The sequence below is a fragment of the Apostichopus japonicus genome, chromosome 8 (assembly GCF_037975245.1).
Source record: "Apostichopus japonicus isolate 1M-3 chromosome 8, ASM3797524v1, whole genome shotgun sequence".
Taxonomy (NCBI): domain Eukaryota; kingdom Metazoa; phylum Echinodermata; class Holothuroidea; order Aspidochirotida; family Stichopodidae; genus Apostichopus; species Apostichopus japonicus.
The window spans coordinates 24,527,536-24,548,639 of record NC_092568.1 but is presented as its reverse complement, the minus strand read 5'-3'; the positions used below and the strand labels follow the sequence as shown (position 1 = coordinate 24,548,639).

At 35.6% G+C, this 21,104-nt stretch overlaps 2 protein-coding genes across 4 annotated transcripts in view; one reads left to right on the top strand and one right to left on the bottom strand.

The window, feature by feature from the left end:
• Window positions 1-54: 54 nt before the first annotated feature.
• LOC139971187 (AP-4 complex subunit sigma-1-like) lies at window positions 55-9,029 on the bottom strand. 3 transcript variants are annotated; one of them, XM_071977440.1, is made up of 6 exons: window positions 8,868-9,029; window positions 6,818-6,995; window positions 5,803-5,889; window positions 4,087-4,155; window positions 3,510-3,521; window positions 55-2,758 (listed from the first exon to the last, which is right to left on the bottom strand). In XM_071977440.1, the coding sequence occupies exons 2-6, from the start codon at window positions 6,953-6,955 to the stop codon at window positions 2,636-2,638; spliced, it is 429 nt and encodes a 142-aa protein (XP_071833541.1). In that variant the 5' UTR covers window positions 6,956-6,995; window positions 8,868-9,029; the 3' UTR covers window positions 55-2,635. The 3 variants fall into 3 exon arrangements, with proteins under 3 accessions (XP_071833541.1, XP_071833543.1, XP_071833544.1); XM_071977442.1 differs by having other exon boundaries at window positions 8,795-9,026; XM_071977443.1 differs by lacking the exon at window positions 8,868-9,029 and adding an exon at window positions 8,800-8,818.
• Window positions 9,030-9,295: 266 nt separating this feature from the next.
• LOC139971159 (striatin-3-like) overlaps window positions 9,296-21,104 on the top strand; it is a 42,618-nt gene continuing 30,809 nt past the window's right edge. The window contains exon 1 of the mRNA XM_071977395.1: window positions 9,296-9,571. Coding sequence (XP_071833496.1) covers window positions 9,356-9,571 — 216 coding nt within the window. The 5' untranslated portion in view covers window positions 9,296-9,355. The remainder of the gene's footprint in view (window positions 9,572-21,104) is intronic.

The following is a 21,104-nucleotide window of genomic DNA, read 5'->3' as shown; positions in this document are numbered from 1 at the left end:
ATAAAATGAAGTATATTATATCAGGACCTATTCCAATGTTAAGTTGTATTTCAGGCTCTACATTTATTTAATCTTGCATGCAATTTATAACAATGAAAGTAGATTTAGCCAGGACAAGTTTAGTCTTGGTGGCATATTTTCAATGTCCTGGGCTCCTGGTTAATGTGGGTCAGTATGTTATTGAAGCATCTAGAATTCTTTTCTCTTGGAAGAGCATCAATATCAGATATTTGCTAGTTAGTACGACCGAGTGCCAGTTGATGCCGGCAGCTGTAAGGCAAACCTCAGCCGTAGACATCACTGGCTTCAATCGATGAACAAAAACTGGTCTACAAAAGTACATTGTGAGGTTGCTCTGTATCAGTTATATATGCTGATAACTTGTCCAGAGAAACAGACCGTAAGATATTGCATCTCACTCTATAAAGCATTCGTAATTTTTTAATGAAAAAGTCATTTATAATATCTTTTTGTACAATTTATGCAATTATTTATAACAGCTTTGAATGGGAGAGATATCATTTCCATGTTTGTAATTCAAAAAATGTACAGTATAGTTATAAGTATGACTCCAAATAAGATTGCTTATTGATCAACTAGACACACATAGATTGGTCGTTTGATTTTCAACAATTCATCATCCAGACACTTTTCATATTAGTTTTAATCCCATGACATTAGCAAATTGGAAATGTAGAAAAAATAATAGGATCTTCATTATTTCACTCACTAAGCTAAGGCACCATATTGTTTTGGTATTTTAGTATTGAATACGATAAAAAAAAAATTATCAACGTTGTCTTTCATTTTATTTGAAAGATCAATTTCTAGCCACAAAATGAATATGTAATTGCACTTTATGAGCATTTAAGTGGCCAAACAAACTTGAAAATTACAGTAAAATACTGTGTCTTGAGTTTTCTTCCATTTTGAATTTATATAGTTTGCAAAATTTCTGTCATTAGATCACAGAACATTTCTGTTTGATAGACATTAATATCATCTGTGTGCTTCTTAGTGGTACTTGTGAAGTTGAGTCAAACTCTGCTTTCTATCTCAGTAGTGTTCTGTGAGTCACTCCAGTGTTCACTTCCAGAGAGTAAAACTCAAAACTTCAACCAATCATATTAACCAGCAAGGGCTACAAAGGAAACAAATGAGTCTTAAAGTTTGTGGAATGTTTGTTGTGAATTTTGTAATTTCTGTATGAAAGAGAGTGTATCTATGTTAAATACAAATAGTATTATCTGCAGAGCAAATGAAAAGAAACTCTTTTTTTTTCTGTTCTTATTTTCAGTATGTTATTCACCAATTTACATATAATACAATATACAGAAATGAAAGAGATTACCATAAACATGTATTCTTTCAAGGTGTCTCATATATTTTCTAAAAGATGCATGAAAATTCATTTTGTATATGGAATTGTCAAAACATTTCTGAATTGCATCTGCCAAAAATCATTAGATTAATATAAAGTTTAGTTTCTGAACGGCATCAGAAAATCCAGCCGAAACAGTATCCCCACTAGTTACCATGACAATGGTTTTCTGGTCCAGCGACAGTATCCCCACTAGTTACCATGACAATGGTTTTCTGTGATACTTCACTTGATGTAACACAGTTACAATCACAGGGTCACAGCGTTGATGTTAACAGGACTATGGCTTGAGAGTGGATAATGTTGCTTGATTTTGTGTACGCAGGCTCTATCTTGTGTGACTTTCTTAAGATGTACCCAGCCCTAGTTGAAGCCTATGGCTGCTTCACATGACACATCTTTGCAGTGATGCTATTCTAAAGCTGTCCATTTATATACACCATTTGAACAAGGATCAAATCTTGTTGCATTCCCCAAAAAATTCAAGAGGGCATCAAGGAAGGAGTTCAGATGAATAAGGCATGCAAATATCAAAACCTAACAATTATATATATTGCTGGAGAGAGTATATAATTGCTCTATGTGACCAAATAAACAGAGTTCTTGCCCTGCACCCTTCAACACCACTGCTATTCATAATCTTATCAGAATGACATCTTGCTGCATTTGTAGAATTCAATCAAGTTTTGCTTTCACACAGAAGTAAGTTTGCCTATATATTTACTGTCAATTAGTAACATTTCCTTTTTATATTTTCGCCGTCATGCAATGACTTGACTGACACAGAGCGCATGTTTTGCCTTACAGATGTCATCCATGAGAACCTAACTATTTCCTAGAAAACTGTCAACCTAGAATTTGCAGTTCAATGCAAAACTCCAGTATCTTCAATCGACTGCTGGTTTGCATCCTTTTATAGGAAATAAAGACTCTAATTGTCATAGAATTTGAAACAATTGCTAAAGGCCTTTGAAACATTTTGGGCCCTATAGCTCAGCCATCTTTTGATTCCCATTGCAGTGAATTAAACTTCATGCCATGTTTATGACAAGTTTTGAGTTTGAACCCTGTCATCAGAATGGTACATCAGAGTAATGGTCCATTACTCTGCTATTGGATTCAATTGTCTCTTCTGCTATCATTCACTGTTTTCTGTTCTAAGGCCTTCCATCATTTTCTGCTGCCAGGCAGAAGTTTCATCATTTTCTGCTGTAGGGAGAGGTTTCATCATTTTCTGCTGTCGGAGAGGTTTCATCATTTTCTGCTATCCATAAGTCTCAATGGTTCTAAGATATTGCTGACAGTTGTCTCAACGATGCACCCACTGATGATGATCTCTTCTAGGACCATGTGAACTTTATCCAAATTGTACATTATCTGAAACATTATGGTCAAGGTTAATCACTTGATGTTGAGGCAGACGTATCACTCCGGCTGAACAAAATACTCAAGCACCAAACATATCTTTAATTTGTTGTATAAGTGTCTCAACGAATGTGTACATACCCTTGGAAAATCTGTTACTTTTCAAACAATACCAACACTAATCGCTTTGCATACATGATCTGACTCTAACCCAGTTTTTGTAAGGAAGAAAATGAAATTGAAGTTTGTCATTGTTCTCAAGTAATTAGTCTAAGATCTTTCCATTTATAGCATCTTTCAGAGATGCTTGTGGTATAGTGCAAATAATTCACTGTAGAAATCAAACTTTCTAGTCATGACAATATTGAGCACAGAAAATCTAAGTATTCCAACTAAACATTTTTCAAGTGATCCAGAGCATAATTCATGACTGTGAGGGTAAAGTTCAGGCACAGGCAGGCACCCAGGTTTGGGCTATGCTCACTAGGACTTGTAGGCTTGTTGAAATGGGGAAAGGAGGTGCATGAATACACAATGTTTTGCTGCTACTATAAGTACCAGTTATTATGTTGCTAACTTGTTACTACATGTAAGCTAATTTACTACTCATAAATTGAATGGTCCACTGTCCCACTTGCCTATCCAACTCCCTCCCCTCCCCCAATATGCCATAGATATACAACTGATATCAGGACTGGACTGATTTCAGTTGTTTATAAATTCTTCATAACAATATATCAATTGCATTTTCTGAAAAGGATACATCTATTTCAGTCTGAAAAAGAAAGAAAAAAGAGGCAATTAACGAAAATTGTTTACCGCATTAATTGGATTGCTTAAAAAACAATAACATTCAGCATGAATTCTGATTACTCCCTCACCCAATCCCTCCCAACACTGCCCAACACAGAACCAAACCTTTATTTGCCTATTTTATCTGGCATAGGTTCAAAGTTACAACACAACACAAAATGCAGCTTAAAAATCTGTCCAAAGTAATTTATAAAAATGAAGAAACAGGCTCTTTTGTTGCTGAAAATTTACTCATCTATTCTCCACTAAACATTAAGCTAACAATCCCATTAGCTCCTCTTAATATTACTTTATAATGATTGCACCGATAAGACACAGCATCATGGTTCAAAGTTCAATTTCCAGTCATTCATAGCATTGTCATAAGGTCACTATGTTCACAAACTAAATTGAGTCATCATTATGAAATAACATGGAATAATATAAGCAAAGGAATGTCAGAAGCACTGACGTTCCCTGGCAGGATGTTTATCAGAGGCGAATATACAAACACACAAAGAATAAACAAACAAAATAAAATTACTTACAACAGGTGAAAAGTATGTGTGCAGCGTTTCCATGAACAGTTGTATAAACTCTAAGATGGCCACTTGATTCTGAGGAGAAATATTCAAGGATAAAGATTCTGTTTACCATAGAAAATGAAGTAATTAATCAATAGTTGCTCGGTTTATGAATGGAGCTACTTAGAACAGTAAATCGACTATAAATACAGTATGCACCAGCTGAATCTTTTCATGTAGTAATATTTAGATCACTGGAGTCCAAAAACCTGTTATTGTATTTGCTGATATGAAACCTAATTGAACTACTTGGCTATTGCAGTAAACTAATGACATCATTACAGTTTGATTACCATACAGTAGGAGGGAAAACAAAAATTATGGATTTTCTTAGAAAATGCAAACTTATGATAATAATATTGTGTTATTTCTGTCAGTTATATAACAATTTTGGGAAGTATTTGCACGCTCACAAGGAAATTAAAATACATGATATATCACAGGTATCTGTTTTAAGTCTTTTCAGGATATTTATATGTTTTAACTATGTGACAAATTGCCCAAAATGAAGTATTACAATACATCAATGTGCTGTTAATAAACAAAGAACCCTTGATGAAGTCTTGAGGTTACTGGAAAAATAACCTTCCAAATATCAGAACTAATAATGCTCAACAGGAAATTGATGTCTGTGAGCCACACAACTGATCTGATTGTAATTTTGTTAGGATGGCCAAAGAAAACATAAAACAGGATTCTAGAAAGTTTTGGACAAGGTTGCTGCCAGGATGATAGACAAAGAAGATATTTTAAACTGAACTTCCAAAAAAAAAAAACATGAAAGAGTTATGGAACTCAATACTACACTAGTTTGATATGAAAACGGTGACTCGTGAAGAAAAAAATGAATTCCTTTGTAACATGTGTATAATGGTAGAAAAGCCAACAATAATGTACAAGTTACTGCTATTTTCATTATATTCAACCTATTTCTCTGCATATCTTAAAAGAGCTGCTACATGTATGTGTGCAGTTTTGATTCTCATACCTACAGTAACAAAATGTTGTTAAAATGGGGTTTGTAACCAAGACGCAATAGAGGACACAACCGGTATGATACATGATGACAACGGTGACGGCCATGAAGAAGACAATGATGATGATCATCATGATCATCATAATAGTGAGCTATGAGGTGTATCTAAGCAACAATGGGAGGTGTTGGAGGATAAACAGAGGGGCAGATACTCCACATATTAAGTTGTGGCTGTTTACTGTCATGAAATACCCTTCCAATGCCGATTATTAATAATACAGATAATCAGCAAGTTATTAAATCCAATTCTCTTTTGTGTCCAACTTTCATTGTTCCTAACCTGTTTCGTTCTGGGATTTTGTAGTGAATGATACAGTTTGGGTGTGAGCATCAATTAATTACACAGTATGCTAGGACCAGTCCGTCATCTTTCCCTCCAACCCACACTCCCCCTCCACCCCCCTCCCCCTAGTAATGGACCACAACAACTTCAGGCTGGTTAGTTCAGTTTGTATAGCACAGGAATTGTATTTTCTAATGTAGTCGGTCCAAATTGGATTCTTGCCAGAAATTTATTTGCACTTTTGAATGAATAAAATGTTACCTGAGAAAGTATGCATCCTCCACAAGAATCAGTTGAAATTCTCAGCTGTCAATTGGATAGGCTAACACATTGCTTAAATTACAAGTTTGTGTTCACATACCTCTTCTGTGTCTGTTGCGACAACAATGTAAATGTTATGGAACAGTCTGTAAACAATTCTGAAATCTTGGTAATCAAAGAATGAGCACTACAAAGCAAGAAAACAAAATAGATAAATAAATAAATGCTTTAACAACAATACATCTGGGTGATAATTTACCAATAATTATTATTTTTTATCAATCTATGATACATGTGAGGTACAGAAAATGATCATTTTCTGTATATACCTCACATGCGTTTATTTCTGACAGGTTTCGAAACCTGTCAGATATAAACGCATAAATGTGACTAGATATCATTTAAAAGATTTTGTAAATTCAAGCAAATAGCTGTTTGTACCACTGTCCCCTACTCCCCCACCCCATCCCCCTTCTTCATCTACTCCATTTAGTTCATATTGTACATGGAAAGGGATGGTTATTTTCCATTCTACTTGCAATATTAAGTAAAGACTTGGAATTTAAGTTGCAAACATATATCAACATGTAAGGTGTCTGTAATTATAATATATAAATCAGTGTCTCTGGAGTTGGCCCTACTGGGAAATGGCTGATCTTACATACTGATGAGTCATAAGTGTTTAAAGCATGTCCTTGATTGGACATTAGGTTTCATTAGGTATTATTTCCCAAGAAAGCTGAAATATATTTAAGTACTCAAACCTCTTAAGTCTCTCTAACTTTCACTGTTGGAATATCCCTCCTCCCCCCCCCCCTGCCCCTCACCACATTAGAACACTTACAACAGCTATTATGCCAATTATGTTCCTTTCTCAAATTTAGGATGATATTACAAATTAGTTCATATAATAGTCTTTAAAGTTTTTAACACATTTGATGTTGACTTTGGCAGCATTAATTGTTGGGATGTTGGGTTCATTGAACTTGATAATATTTCAAAACTGGGATGTTATGCAAAACATGTGTTATACAGGTATTTGTCAATTACTTTCGTTATCCACAGAATAAAGTCTGCACAGAAATATCTCAGAGATTATAGGTAATGTCACTTACCTGATCGGAAGACCGCTGTCGTATTCTTCTTGAGAGATCAGCTTCGAGGGTTGGACATTCCTTAAGCTCTATCTCCTCAAAATAATGCGAAAACCTGGTGCGGCCTTGTTTGGTGAGCATCAATACAAACTTGATCATATTGACTAATTTTCTTGCTCATTCATTTGTCAGTGGTAAGCTGTAGAGAGAAAATAATTCATGTTTAAGTAGGTTAGTGTTTACTGTTTGATTGTTACTATTAAACTAATACAAAACTGTCTGTCTTCTAACTGTTACTATATACAAGATGGTTTTAAATCTGGCATAAAAAAAAGTCATACTGTGACAATAATTACATAGACTAGAGAGAGCTTTTTCAAATTCGTGCATCATGCACTTTGCCACTTTCCACAAGCCTAGTGTACAGCTCCAAGCACACAAGATATATTTTCTAAAATAAGAAAATATTAGAACTATGAACTACATATGAACTATAGTAACAATGGCACTAGTTTTCAATCTCAAAACTGCTCTACATTCACCGTGAAAACATCATCAGAGAAATCATTGAAATCAACATAAAGTAAAATATTTCATCTTAGTACTTGGCAAACAAAACGGCAGCCCTCGGAAACAAATTTTTAAATCAGGATATTACCAAGAAGTGAAGATTATATCTTAACTGTTAGGGTGTCTTTGGACACGAAAGTAAAGAAAATAAAAAAACGAAGAAAATTTGACCCTACTGTAATTAATTGCTTTGTGTTAAAATAAATTTGTAGTTAATACAGTGACATCATACTTTCAAATGTATACAATACTCTGAAAGTTTGTATCTTTGGAGTATTCTCAAGATATTGTTCATAATTGATGCTTACAATTTTAAAACGTCTACCTTTGTCACCAAAGTATAACTTTAATAGTTTATTATTAATCAAGATTGACAGACTTTTTAAACCAGATGCACATAAACTGTGGCAGTTTGACAACCCAAAGATTGTTTGTGATTATTGGCATTAAATTGCAATCCTGCAATTGTGCCAATACACCAATGAATACTAATGTACTCCCGTTCTTTAAATATCCAGATCATTCTGTCTCAAGAAAAACTATTTCCCATTAATTGCTGTTATCAATGTATAGTCAAGATCTTCCTTTACTCATTCCCTATTGTCCCAATATTTACAGAAATACTTCCTAAAGGCATTGAGTGAAGAAAAGTCTTTTAACACGTTCTGATGTTAAAGTAATAACTAATTAGTACAGTAATGATCAAAATATATAATGTTCTCACTGTGTGTTTTATTGCAACCTTCACCTTATTTTCTGGTGTCAGCAAAATTAATTAGATTATTTTAAATGTTAAATGCCTAAAAATGATTTAGAGTGTCAAACCTGCATGGATATATTGCTGAACAGTTTAAAGTCTTAAGTTTTGGGGATCAACACAGTACACACACTGATAACCGCTTAAGTGTAGGCTGGCCCTACATTATTTTACAACAGCAATACCATTTATGGGAGTTAGCAACACTCAATACATTCACACAAATTATAAAGCAGAACTAAGGCCTACATAAAGTTGAAGGTCTAGCAAGTACTACATTTACTTTTATTTTAATAAGGCTGAACAAATTGTTAAGTAACTGTTCTGGCCTAGGTTATATGATAAGTGGTTGCACATTGCTATGTATTGTAACTTAGGTCAGACATTGCGCATGCACATAGTCTAGAATGTTTCAAAGACAAGCTTACTAACTCTTGTTTTGTTATTTAATAACTTATACTCTTACTCATACTTTGTAGCGCTCGGTTGACGCTTACGTCCTGTAGTAGGATTTTTCCCAACTTAACCCATTCAGATTCAGATACTGCTACAGATCATATAGTATTAGTATTGTAAGCTAGGTTTTGCTAACATTAATTTATCCCACAGGCTAGCAACGTGGGAACATGCGATTTAGGCTATCACAATTTGGAAATGGTAGAAACGAATACATGACTTATGCCGCTATCTGTCCGCCAAAAGAATGACAGTTGTGACAATTTTAGTTTTGGAGATAATACATACTGGATGTCGAATATGAGGCACATTACACTGCTAGACAGTTGGAGCATCTTTTCTGTAGCGTTACGACAGCTGAACTCAGATTTACATGCAACTGTCACTCTCGCACTTCCTCGGAAAAACAATGTCACACACACACAGTTTTTTTCAGTACGACGAATTGAAAATGCAACAAAATGTTTGTAAACATTACACTTGATGAAGTCGTTTTCAAGTATAAAGGTCAAAGTTGAATCACTAGAGTGTACAAATTCCCTTTCCCACAATTATGTAAAAATATTATTAAACAGAGACCCTTCTTAGCCTTAATTCATAGAAAATTCATATCTTGCACTATATAAATAAATTTTAAAATAGATAGTTATCTTTAAATTCTATTATATAGTTGACTATCATAGAAAGAAAATATATATGGTATTCAATCGTAACTTGGCAACTTCATTTAGAATTTCGCCAAGGAGAGTACAGAAAATGGCGACGAAGATATCAAGATGATGATGGATAACGTCGGAGGACCAGCCCAAAACCACATCGGTCAGATAAATTCTGCCAATTCGTCGAATTTTAATAGTGTGCAGAATAAGTCAGAGGAAGGACATTCTCGACCAAATTATACAATCCCTGGAATCTTACATTTTATTCAACATGAGTGGGCTCGCTTCGAGATGGAACGCGCCCAGTGGGAAGTTGAAAAAGCCGAGTTTCAGGTATGCAACAGTGTAACGTAGTGTTAGCCTACATACATACCCTATTTCGTTATTACAGCACTGGTTCACAGTAAGTTAAACGGAAACCATGTACAGTACAGTTGTAATTGATACTTTTCATTTGGAAGTGCTGAGCCTACTCACCCTCACATGGAAACATAACATGCCCATATGTTGATTCCCAAATCAACAAATTCGAGCGAACTGTTGCTAGTGCTGCCCAAATTGTGTTAATGACCTAGTAATAGTATTTAGTAATGAGTAACGTTAGACCTTACGTTACCTTTGCTAAGCAAAATGTGCATACTTGGTTAGAAGAGCCTATGGGACATTATTGCCATGGCCTTAGAAACATGAATCATAATTATGTAAATTGATAGACCAAAACATAGCCTTAACGTTAGGGTTTATTATGGCATTATCAACACTTGGAACTGGAAACTTTTATTTGCTAGCAAATTCACATTTTGCTGCCTACATGTATGGTGTCGCACAGAAACTTTGCAATGCTAAGAGCACAATTTGCCCTTTTAAATACTGGTTTTATGTCAGTCTCTCAGATTTTGCTTTCTGGATTAGGTTTATCTTTGAACTCAGTAATTTTATTATGTTAAATCAGATTACGCCACAATAAGATAGATTTGTATGCATTTGTAAACTGAGATTCCTTATTAGAATGTTACTAAATTTGCACATACATTAAAATGTGCTGCATAATTCAGGTAAATGGGTTAAATATTTCATGAATGTGCTACAAAATACAAGGTTGATCCTTTAGTCTCAAAGTGGCAGTCTTGTGGTATGATGACAAGTTTTTCTTGCATCTAAACATGCATCTAAACTTCATGTTATTGGCCTCAAAGCATTACAAATACTCTCCCAGTGATATTATGACAATGAAACCAGACTTGTTTAGAACAAAAGCTGTCCTGGAGAAGGGGGTTTGCCTGGGTTCTCATTTCTATATCACATATATTGATGGAAATGTGTACTCAGCAGCATTGTTACGAACTCAAGATTGCGTCCAGGACGCATTGTTTCAATCAGGGACGCAAAATGTTATACTGCTTGCGTCTGATTTTTTGCAATTTTTTTTCTTAAGAAACTATCCCCAGGTTCACGGCACTCACAACTGGGCCTACACCAAACACAACAAAACACATTACAAATGAACATCTTTCTTTTTCTGAAAGATATAAAATTTCTTCCAATCCTAGATGACTGTTTGAAACAAATGAAATAATAACAGTCCACCACAAGTTGTAATGCTTCAGTACAGAGCTAACAACATTTCCATTTTTCCATATGTCCTGTGATTTGGTATATAATATCATATGTGTGCACACAAATACATAATGGTAGGCCTTGTTGTCACAAGTTTCAGCATGAAGCGTTCATGTCTCATGATACAAAGGCGCCATTGCATTGTTGGTTGGACTATCACATAATATTAGAATCATTGTTTTGATCACGAATGTTATGAATTGAGACAATGCGTATATTTTATCGGAAGCTTACATCTCTGATATTGAAAGTGATTTCTATCTAACAATATAGGCTTTATCTCAGCATTGACTCATTGAGAGTGCTAAGTAAATGTGCATCCTACCACAGAAATTTTTTTGTTGCAAACTTCCCTAAACCTTCGCAGTCCTTGAACCAGACAGTTCAGTTGTATGTTTCCTTACAAAGTTTGAGTTATAATCCTTCATATATCACCAAATGCAGCAATTTTTGATGCAACATTGCATAATATCATTTACATACTTTAGTAGCAAAGGGATGATCAGAACAGACAGTAATGTTACTATATAGCAAAAAAGTTTGCATCCCAGGGACTCAAGCCCCCCCCCCCAAAAAAAAAGTTAACGTCCTCTGAAAAAGTTTGTAAAGATGCAATCATATCACTGCCTATACTTTCAGAATGTTATATATATATACACAATATATAGGGCAGATGGCCCAGTGCCTTAGCTTCGCTGTTTGACAGGGGGGGGGCCGGCCCACCCCTCTTTTTGCCCACCCTGCCCTTGCAACCAAGTTTTACCCCAGTCCCCCCCCTGTCATCTGCCCATGTACTTCCCTACTCGCCAACTCCATATTAGCTCCATGCTTTGACCTTGCAGCGATTACAACTACTGTACCAACTCTTCAAAATCCCTGTACCTACAGTGTGCATATCTCTCGATAAATTCCACACAGTTCACTACTGCATGTACTGTACATAGGCCTGTTCAAACTTCATAGTTTCAACTACACATGCGCAAATCCTCAAAACCTGATCCAACATTTTACCCTGGGCTCTTTGCAGTGTTTGCAAGCAATCATCTCTATGAAAATTACTGAAGGCCTATGTGAATTGTTTTTACTGTACGCAATGTCGATTAAAAAAAAAATCAAATTTCAATGGCTACTTTTGATGATGCACAAAGTAGCAGTTTACACACTGAAGCATGCGGTCAATGGGACCATGAAAACATTTGCAACAGAAACTATACTGCGGTATGGTATGAATGCACATTTCACAACAACTCTCAATGTGGAGAGAAGAAACATACTGTGAGATCAAGTATCCTTTGCATGATCATAGATGTTACCTTCCCACAAACTTCATAGCTTGTCTCAACTCATAACATTTTCTGATCAAAACAATGATTCAAATATTAGGTGATAGTCTCAGAAACAATTCAAGTGCATCTTCTACCAGGAGTGATTGTTGTCAAAAGGTACATACTGTATGTGACAACAAGGCCTAACTATGATATATGAGTGCACACGTATGATAGCCTATACCACAAACTTTGTTATATCTACACAGGAGAAAGTAAGTTGCAAGTAATTGTTGTTAATGTTAAACAACATATTTTGTGTTCATTGAGCACAACAGATGCCAGAATGTCTCCAGACAATGGGTAGGGACTATTAGCCAATGAAATCATGGGAATTGTGGAAAAGCATCATTGTTTATTTTGAGCATGAAAATCTCGGAAATGGAGTGTTATTAACCCTGTACCTTGTGGTTGATTGTTATGATATATTTATTTTCAAACAAATTCAATGGTAGGATTGGAAGGTATGCAAGGTAACTTACAACAGGGATTTACAAAAGTTGTGAGCATGTCTATCACCTTTTAAGAGCCTGTCTCGTGCTGCCAAGATCTATGTGTTAATTTTCTTAGAGCATTTAAGTAGCGCAAATTAAATGATGATCGGTCAAAAAGTACACTATTTTGCACTTTTTGTGTCTAGACACTTGTTATCTTTACATGGATTTCCCCAATTTTTTGAGACACAATCTGAGTCATTATTATACTATGATATGCATTACAGCCTGTGTCTGTTTCATAATTCAGTTATTTATCACATGCACGGTACGGTACTACTATGGCAATATATGCGTATGGAATGCGAACAGAGTTTGTCGATAGGTACGACTTTTGTACATTACTAAATTATATGATATATCAGATTTTAGTTCAACAAAAACTACTCTAGTTTTGACTTTCAGAAATGTCTCACGAACCCCCTGGGATGGACTCATGCACCCACTTGGGTTCATGCACCCCAGTTAGTGAACCCCTGCCTTAGACGCTATGCACAAGAGTCATACCGTACCATTGTACCATTGCAAATTGCTTTCCACAATAAAATGCATATAAAGTTTGTGATTTAATACACCACAGTTTTCTCACATAGTATATGCGACTTAATTATGAGACTTCCCAAATGAAGTTTCTTGTTCATTTATGAATGATCCTTACAGTATTTTATAGCCTAATGTGCAAACAAAGCTGTATCCACTGGGCCCCACAGCTGTGTATAGCCTAAACATCAACCTCTGTTGAGTGCAAAACATTCTATTGTAACATGTCATAGGAATAATACCAGTGTGTATTCACTGAGAGAAAGCTTACTTATCATGAATATGTGTATAAATATGTGCAAATCCTGTTCTGCTGATGATGTACTAATGCAAAGTCCAAGTTTATTCAATGAATGGCAAAGAGCAGCCCTACTGTGAATGTTCTATCTTGGTAACACTAATGGATCGTGAGAAATCTTAAAACTCACTCTTTCCTAAAAACCTGCTAACACATTGTAACAAAACTTTATTCAAGATTTTGCTTACAGAATTACAACTGTGTTGGTTGGTTGTCATTGATTATTACCAACTCAAAATTGAGTATTTTTGACAGTTTAATCTGTGATTGCGATTTCGTCAAGATACAGATATGGAGCTTTTAATACTGTGTTTGTTTATATGAAGAGCCTTCAGAATAAATCATGGGGATATCTTTTATTAATTCATTCATCACAAATTTCTGCAGCAACAGTACACAATGCAAACATTTCCAATAATGTCATATGTAATGAGCAAAGATATTCATTGATGTTTTCAAATAAAATTAATCAGATAATTATATTTATAATTTTATACTGGTATGGGAACACCATGAACAAAGATTTTTTGTTTTTTGTTTTGTTTGTTTGTAGAATTGCCATGGATCAATTGTATTCCCTTTTTGACAGGTCTTATGTGGAACTAAATTGCTATATTTTGATGTACATTTATTGAGTGGGAGCCATTATTAATTGCACCACAATCAAATTTAATGGAAGCTTGTTTGACTCTGTTTTGTTTCTTAACACACCTTCATGTATTGCTCCATAGATAATTACAAATTCAAGGTGATCAACAGTGTATTCTAGAATGTCAAGTCTTTCTACATTTCCCAAGCTCATAAATCACATCAGCCCCAATTTCCTGCCACTGATTGCAGAATGGTCAAGTCTGGTACATATACTGTACTGCATACACTACTGTGGTATGCAAGCCTGTTCAGTGACGTGCCTATATTGGACCAGATGTGTGACCAATATGAACACACTGTTATATCATTCAGAGCTCTTGCATGAACTATGACCTAAATAGGGTTAGTCTGTGCAAAGTGATGTATCAAATGACTATCAAGGAAGTCCAGAATATCAATATACCCTACAACCAACTGTTACAGCAAACAAGGCTGTGAGTAATTAATTTTATACCACAATGTTTGTGGGTAAAGAACAAATGTAAGGTACAAACAACCCTACTGGTACAATACATTTAGAAGAAAAGCTATTGATTCTTGTATATCTTTTATTTTGTTTTCAAACCTAAACTAACTTGCACAGTTTTTAGTTAACCACAAAATGGTTCAGACTGTTCCGACTTCCAAGAAGCACTTCTATCCCCAGTATTTCCTTGTTGCTATAAGTATAATTTGTGAGGATTTCAATTTGTCTGGAACATCAACAATGATGTTGGTTAATTTGTGAATTGCCTCTGAGTGCTCTCTGCATTTATTATTGACAAGTACAGTACCATCAATAGAGTAAACAACACTATATAGATAAAGAGAGGTGAAACAGTACTTGTGATTAATGCAAGTTCATCACTGGTCAATACTTCATGCATGCTTAGAAAAAGCGAAACAGTGCACAAATTGACTTTCACGTCGAGTAATAGTTGACATAGAAACCAAATTCCTCACGAGTGCTTGCTGCTGATGATGAGGAATAACACCAGCAGTCTCTCTGTGTGCATGATTTGTACAGTGTCTGCATGTACGGTTGTACAGTATGTAAATTTATACTAGACAGTGTTGATTGAACTGTTAAATTGTCTTTTGGTTTTGCTAGCTTTGTTTTTGTGTGTGTGTGTGTGTATATGTGTGTGTGTGTATGATTTGTCTGCGTATGAAATTCTGGGTTTACAATGCTGGCCAGTCCAGGGAAGGTTTATCTGTTTATAGATCTGTGTTATATTTTTTATATGAGGTTGACGTCTTTATGAAAGTTTGTAGAAAACGTATTGATTTTCAAAAGACTAGCACAATCTGTACTAAATGCATACAGTAGTATTGATGGCCACAGTGCTGAACGTGGATGAATGATAACCTTTAGAAGATTATGGGATCAGTGGGTAACAGTTGCATGAATTTAAAGCATGCATAAATCGTTTCCTGATACACTGGGCTCTAACAATATTGTTTTTGTGCTTATATATATACATTGCATAACAACAAATAGTATGTACTGTATTATGGTCAATAGACAAGTTCAGTGAAGAGATGTTCTCGTCATTGATGAGGTGCTGGGAGGAATTGTGCAGCTTCTCTATACAAAGGCTGTGAGATGAAAGGAATGTGTCTGTGCTATATGACAATGATTAACAAAGATTTGGGGAATCGAGTCCAGAGGTCTGCACAGCTACATAGACATTAATAGCTGTTCATATCTGGACTACCAAATTTGCAATTTGGACAGCAAAAATGATAAGTTGTCCAATAAATTAGATCACAGTTTCTTGAGAATCAGCCCTGTCGATGTTCCATATTTTGTCATATCCTGGTACTTCCTGCCTAGTCTGAATCTTCGATGGTATATTCGCTCCTAAGTATTTATCCTCGCTGGTATTTCCAGGCCAAGCCAGGCTACGATAGCATGGGGAGCCAAGCTGCTAGCTGTCAGTAACCTGATGTGACCACCACTCTATCCAGATCATCCTCCAATTTCAATACTAGATATCCACCACCAAAAGGTCAGCTGCACCATTTTTGAATGTTGGATGTATTATATGCAGTTAGAAGCCCTTCAGTCCCCCTGAAATATGATCTGTCAGCCTTGTGAAGTGTATGAGCTGACAATCGTTCATAGGAAAAGTTGTAAAAAGTAATTTGGAATGTATTTATTTTATAGCACACAAAACTTGTTTTGAGGAAACTACCATACCTTTAAACCTAACCTGTTCAGGAGGGTCAACAGATCTGTGCAAACTATTGCCCATTAGGTTGTATTAAATGGATCTTGTATAGCATTTCAAATGATTAAAGCCATATAAAAAATAAAATAAAGTTTTATGGTAAGGTATTTATTCTCTTCACCATTTATTGCAATTATGTACACAACAGATTATGTAAACAATATTGAGTCTGTATGCATATATCAAGTTTACCTGTTAATCCTTCCCAGTTCTTTCATATGTTCTATTACTTTGTGTACATGTATACATGTCAGACTCCTATTCTGTGTACTGTAAGCCTCTTTGGGCTTACCTGGGTTTCCAGTTAATAAGCCATTCCTTATTGATTTTTCAGTGCTGAAAGTTCCTCACTGTGTGTGACTGTTCAAAACTTAAATGAAGGTGACAGGCATTGCACTCACAGTGAAGTATAGTCCTCTAGTTAACTTCCTCTCTGGTGAATAACTGTTAAGGCTTGACACATTCAAGAGAGTTGGTACATTACAATATTGTGGATTGCTCTTCAGTGTGCTGTACAGTACAAGTGTGTGTGTGTCTGTGCAGGAAGGGTTCATGCAGTGTCTTGGAAGCATGACATCAGGAGTATGTCAGTTAGTTGACCTCTAGGTAGTGACATGATGTAAGCCTACAAGTATTTCAGGAATATAAGTGATATATGACAATTAAGTTCGGTATTTTTGTTTCTGCCTAAACAAGACTGAAATAGTCAACTTTAGCCACTTAATTTACACCAACAATAATCAAACATTTAGCAGCCTTAAATAGTTTGTATGAAAACATTTCATGAATTAGCTTGACTTTATATTTTCTTGAAAACAAAGACCATTTGAGTTTGAATGTTTTTACAGAAAGAACCGATATCAAAGTATTCCTTTATATATATAAGGAATACTGTGATAAAAAGAAATTATTTATTTTTACACCCCACAAAAGGGAAAGTGCAACTATTAGTACTACATTGTGAAATTCTAATTATAAGAACAGACAATTGTGTAAAGTCTGTAAAAGCACCAATCCTCAGGGTTCAATTCTAACAGTACCACTAGCAACCATGAAAACATTATGAGGATGTCAGGGGATTAAGATTCCTATACTAGTGTGGCTGTAAATTACTTCCATACATGTGCTACTGTTGAGTACTCCAGCATGCTGCAGATACATCTCATGTGCACATGGGGTTCTCATCTCTTTCCCTCCATTTGTCTCTTTCATCTCCCCCTCTGTCTGTCTCTCTCTCTACTATCTCTCTTTGTACAGGTCTAAATGACTCATACATACATGGTGGTAACCTTAGCAGTAACTCATGACAGACAGCAGTAGGCTTACTTGGTGTCTATAATACAGAGCTTTGATACTGTGATCTGTTCGATGTGTCGGTGATGTGTCATAAAATGTCATGAAATCATTTCCAATTAAAATGGACCTTTTTTTTTGGCAACATGGAATGGAAGTTAAAGAGATGAACAGAGTTGTTCAGATTCTCCCCATTGGGGAGAGTTGAGAGGAACACACACGTGGTATTTTTAGGCAAGCAAAGCTGAATATGTTTATTATAAACAACAAACATTGGAAAACTACTTAAATTACATCAGTTGGATATCCTGTGATTTCCTGTCAGTGATATTATATAGTAGATATGTATGTCAACTCACTATTAAATTACTAAACTTGAACAGTAGCAAGGTTAATTGTGACCTGTTAGGATGTTGAAAGTCCTCCTTTTCCTTTCGATAATACCATTGTTTGTATAATTGTTTTACTAATTTTCACTTTACCTGTGTCCACTGACAGATATCATGTCTTGTGGAACATCTTTCAATAATTAACACAAGCTGGACTAACACTACATGACGCTAACAGAAAGTAGCATGTTAACATAAACACCAGGTAAATTCAATATTTGTTTCTGAAAGAAGTTAGTTGTGTGACCTACTTTTATTTAATAATTGTGCAGTACATAAATTGTTAATGTAAATTACAAATCTAGAGCTAAAAATTTGTTAACACAAATAAAATAAGATGTTAGTTCTTTTCCCTGGCCATTCTGTCTGCATTGGGTATATAGCAGAAGGCTCCTCACTTTGGCTGCATGAGAGTATGTAAGAAACTGAGTGCAGCTAAAACTACTAAAAGTCTAGTAACAGGAATGTGGACTGCTGTGCATCAGTGGAATTAGGGGCAGGTGTGTTCATATAAACATGCCAGCACATGTACAGTAGTGTCACGTGTCTCCACAGAAGTGCAATAGTCATAGAGAAGACACTTGACATCTAGGATATATATACTGCTCTGCTCTCTCTCTCTCTCATTTAAACCATCATCAATCTCCATGGTAATTAACTGTTTATCAGATGGTTCGCTTCTTTGCCCTGGTCCGGGTTTACCACCCACCTCTTGTAGTTGTTGTGGCCTCCATTGTTCTTGCATTACAATTTTTTAGATCTGGTTGGTTTTGTGATTTTCATGTCATGTTAACACACTTTATTTTTACCATTCTTCTTATAATGAAAATTGACTTTGCTGAAATTTTGGTAAGGCACATGTACTCACATGGAGTCTGTAATTCATTTACTGTACTCGGTGGTATGAGCTACAGTATTGCACTGGTGTTTTTCAGTATACATGTGTGCTGTACTGAACCATATCTTTCTGTTGTATACCAATTACACAGCTATTATTTCCTGTCATATATTTTCACAGGGAAAAGTGAAAGTTGATATTTTACCAATCAGATGTTATTATGTAATAAACAGAACCTAGATTTCCATTTTAACACTGGTTCTGGGTTTGTTTTTGTTGTTTTGTTTTGTTACAAACTTGTACTACAAGGCTCCTGGTGCTAAGATGGGACGGTTCCCCCCCCCCCCTCCAGCCCCTTCCCGCCCGACTATTCTTCACAACAGTAAATATATGGAAGGGCATGGTGCCACCACAAGCAGTCATTTCAACACAACTGAACATTGTTGTGAGCCCTGCCCCTCTCTCACCATCTTAAGTCTACATGTCAGGGTCCCTATACTGTAGTAAACATTGTTTACAGTATATATCCTTTTGTCTTTTGCTTGGATCCACTTGTACCCAGATGAACTCTACTGAGTTTTCACTAGATCTATGATATTACTGTAGGTTATACATACAAGCTGCAGTACTTTGCACAGCACTAGCAGGTCTACAGCAAAACTGAGACGCTATAAAGTTCTTATGAAGTCGGTCAGTCCATTTAATGGGTTTCTCTGGTAGTAAATATTTCTTTCACGTGTGTATTGAGCATGTAACACATACAGTAGTCCTTTATCATTTAGCAGTACTACTACAGCACTCAGAATAGACTCACTGTGGTAGTGGGATGTAGAGCACTCGGTCCATACTCTGCATGCCTTGCGTCTGTCTGTTGAGGAATTCCATTGAGTGCACAGGAAGATGGCATTGCAATGATGACTCTTTAATTACACATTCTATAGGAAGTAGAGAACTGAAACAGACACAGGGATTTGGCAATGTGTAGTCTGTGTTCCCAGTTGCATGAATGGCAGATTTAATCATAATCAGATAAATAGCTCAAAATGTAGTGATTTGCAACAGTTTGAGAAGTCCTATCACACAACATGAAATTGTATAATTATTGTATGTAGTCAGTTTATAAAGGCTTGTATATCTTGGGAGCTTATGAAATCTGTGACCTTATGCAATACATTGGCGTAAGGTTTCGAATCACTATTTGTTTTCAAGTCGTGGTGAGAAATGAGGATGTTTTTTCCCCTTTCCCTCTCTCTCTAGCACTTGAGAATTGTTGTTTACATGTGCCTGGATCTCTGTTATATTTTGTCTGGATGCTGGTAAAATTGCTGATTTATCAACTTCGTAGTTCTAAGAAAATTATTGTAACATATCTTCGAAATATAGTCTCTTTCAGGAGAGAAAATGTTTTTTTCTTGAGAGAAATAAGAAAGCCAATCTGTTGACAGCTGCAGAATTTATTAGTAAATTTCTTCTGCCCTGAAAATCTTAGTGTTTGAATGCTTCCATTTACTATTTATAGACCGTCTAATTATGTTCTCAACGCTGTTCATGCATCTAATTTAATAGTAACATTATCAGACTTTTCTACGGTCTTTCTGCAATAGCGAGAATTATGTTAGCATCAAATAGCTTTTCTGTTTGTGACTAATAAGGGGGGGGGGGGGGTGAGGGGTATGTGTTTACGGTCTAGAAAATGTGTCCTGACGGATAGTTACCAGTGCTCCAAGACCGAAAAAATATGGAAATTATGGAGGGAATTTATGACTAAATATTGTACTCTCAAGATGATTATAAATTAATGTATGTTACATTTATTTTATTATCATTGTTTGAGATGGGACCAGAGAATCTAATAAATAGAGCCTGTCTAGGAGAGGGGAACGGAAATAGTGATGAGACTGTAGCCTGTAGGACACCTGGACTTGTTACTAATGTTTAATATATGTTCTGTTGTCTCAGAGGGCTTGATTTCTTGGCGAAATGTCCCAACACTATCATCGGTACCCATCCAAAACAACTAACAGTCTATTCAATAACCTAGTATCATGCTCATAAATACTGAAACCAGGGAGTTTTCCAGACTTAACAATTTCATGCCAACTACACATTTGCTTAAGAAAATTTCACCACTAAGGTAATGTATAAAAAAAATTATGTGGTTTTCTTTACCAAGAAGCTTTCACAATTGGTCAGAGTAGCAGGAGTCAT